General features: G+C 52.7%; 1 protein-coding gene across 1 annotated transcript in view; it reads right to left on the bottom strand.

The window, feature by feature from the left end:
* Nucleotides 1-670: 670 nt before the first annotated feature.
* C3 (complement C3) overlaps nucleotides 671-1109 on the bottom strand; it is a 40939-nt gene continuing 40500 nt past the window's right edge. Inside the window, exons 40-41 of the mRNA XM_004714235.2 lie at nucleotides 945-1080; nucleotides 671-853 (exon numbers count right to left, since the gene is read on the bottom strand). Of these exons, the coding sequence (XP_004714292.1) occupies nucleotides 712-853; nucleotides 945-1080 (278 nt within the window). The 3' untranslated portion in view covers nucleotides 671-711. The remainder of the gene's footprint in view (nucleotides 854-944; nucleotides 1081-1109) is intronic.

The following is a 1109-nucleotide window of genomic DNA, read 5'->3' on the forward strand; positions in this document are numbered from 1 at the left end:
ATCACATCTCCCAGTCTCTCTCACCCACAACCCCATCACAGATCTCTCTCACACACACACCTGTGATGGATAGTCTTAGAACACACTTTCTATACGGTCACTGATTCAGCTTTCCTCCTGCAGTCGGCATCATTGTGTGTGTTTTGTGAGATGGAGGAGGACTTTGTGGATTGGTGTCAGACATGTGGGTTAATGTTGGACTTGTGGACTTGGACAGCACTGGGTTGGGATGTTTTCTTGATGTGCACTTAACCTTTATATAAAACTCTCTTATACACGTGTTTCTGTGGATTTGTTTCTCTCAAGTCTCCAGACTAACACAGATGGAGAATGACATGGTCATAAAATACTCTTTCAAACACAAGAAAAGAATGCAAAGGATGCTGTGTTTTGTTGCAGGTAGGCTGCATTTCCCCCCAAACAGACAAACAAGCAAACAAATTCCGTGCCATCGAGTCAATTCAGGCTCATAATGACCCTGCGGTAGGGTAGACGAGCACTATCCCTGTGGGTGTCTGAGCCTGTAACTCTATTGGAGTTGAAAGTCTCCTCTTTGTCCCTTGGAGTGGCTGGTGGTTTCAAACTGCTGACCTCGTAGTTGACAATGCAATGCTGATACCCCCCCTCCCCCAGAAAACAAACAAACAAAAAACCACCTCCAGGCCGGCAGTGAGGTGGAATACACTGAAGCTTTTATTGGGGGGCGGGGGCTCAGTTGGGGCACCCGAAGACGATCATGCTCTCCGTGAAGGCCGCCAAGTCTTCGCACTGCTTCTTGTTCTCCTCGTCCTGGCACTCCTCCTCCTCCGGCCACTGCTCCACCCACGTGTCCTTCCCGATGATGTAGCTGGTGCTGCGGAGGGAGGGGGTTAGGGCAGGCGGTGAGGAGGGGGCGGGATGAGGTGGGAGGGAGGGGGGCAGGGGCCACACAGTGGGGCACTCACTTGGGTTTCTCTCCCCAGAGGTCAGAGGAGATGCCCCATATGAGGTAGTGCTTCCCCTCGGTCAGCTTCAGGGCTTCTCTGCACTTGACGTGGCTGATGAATGTGCGCTCCATTCCCACGCGCACCTCGTCCGTGCCTGGGTAGGGGGAGAGGCTAAGCCCAGGC

This window comes from Echinops telfairi, unplaced genomic scaffold, assembly GCF_000313985.2.
Source record: "Echinops telfairi isolate 266 unplaced genomic scaffold, ASM31398v2 ScPeMD7_7459;HRSCAF=8497, whole genome shotgun sequence".
NCBI lineage: Eukaryota > Metazoa > Chordata > Mammalia > Afrosoricida > Tenrecidae > Echinops > Echinops telfairi.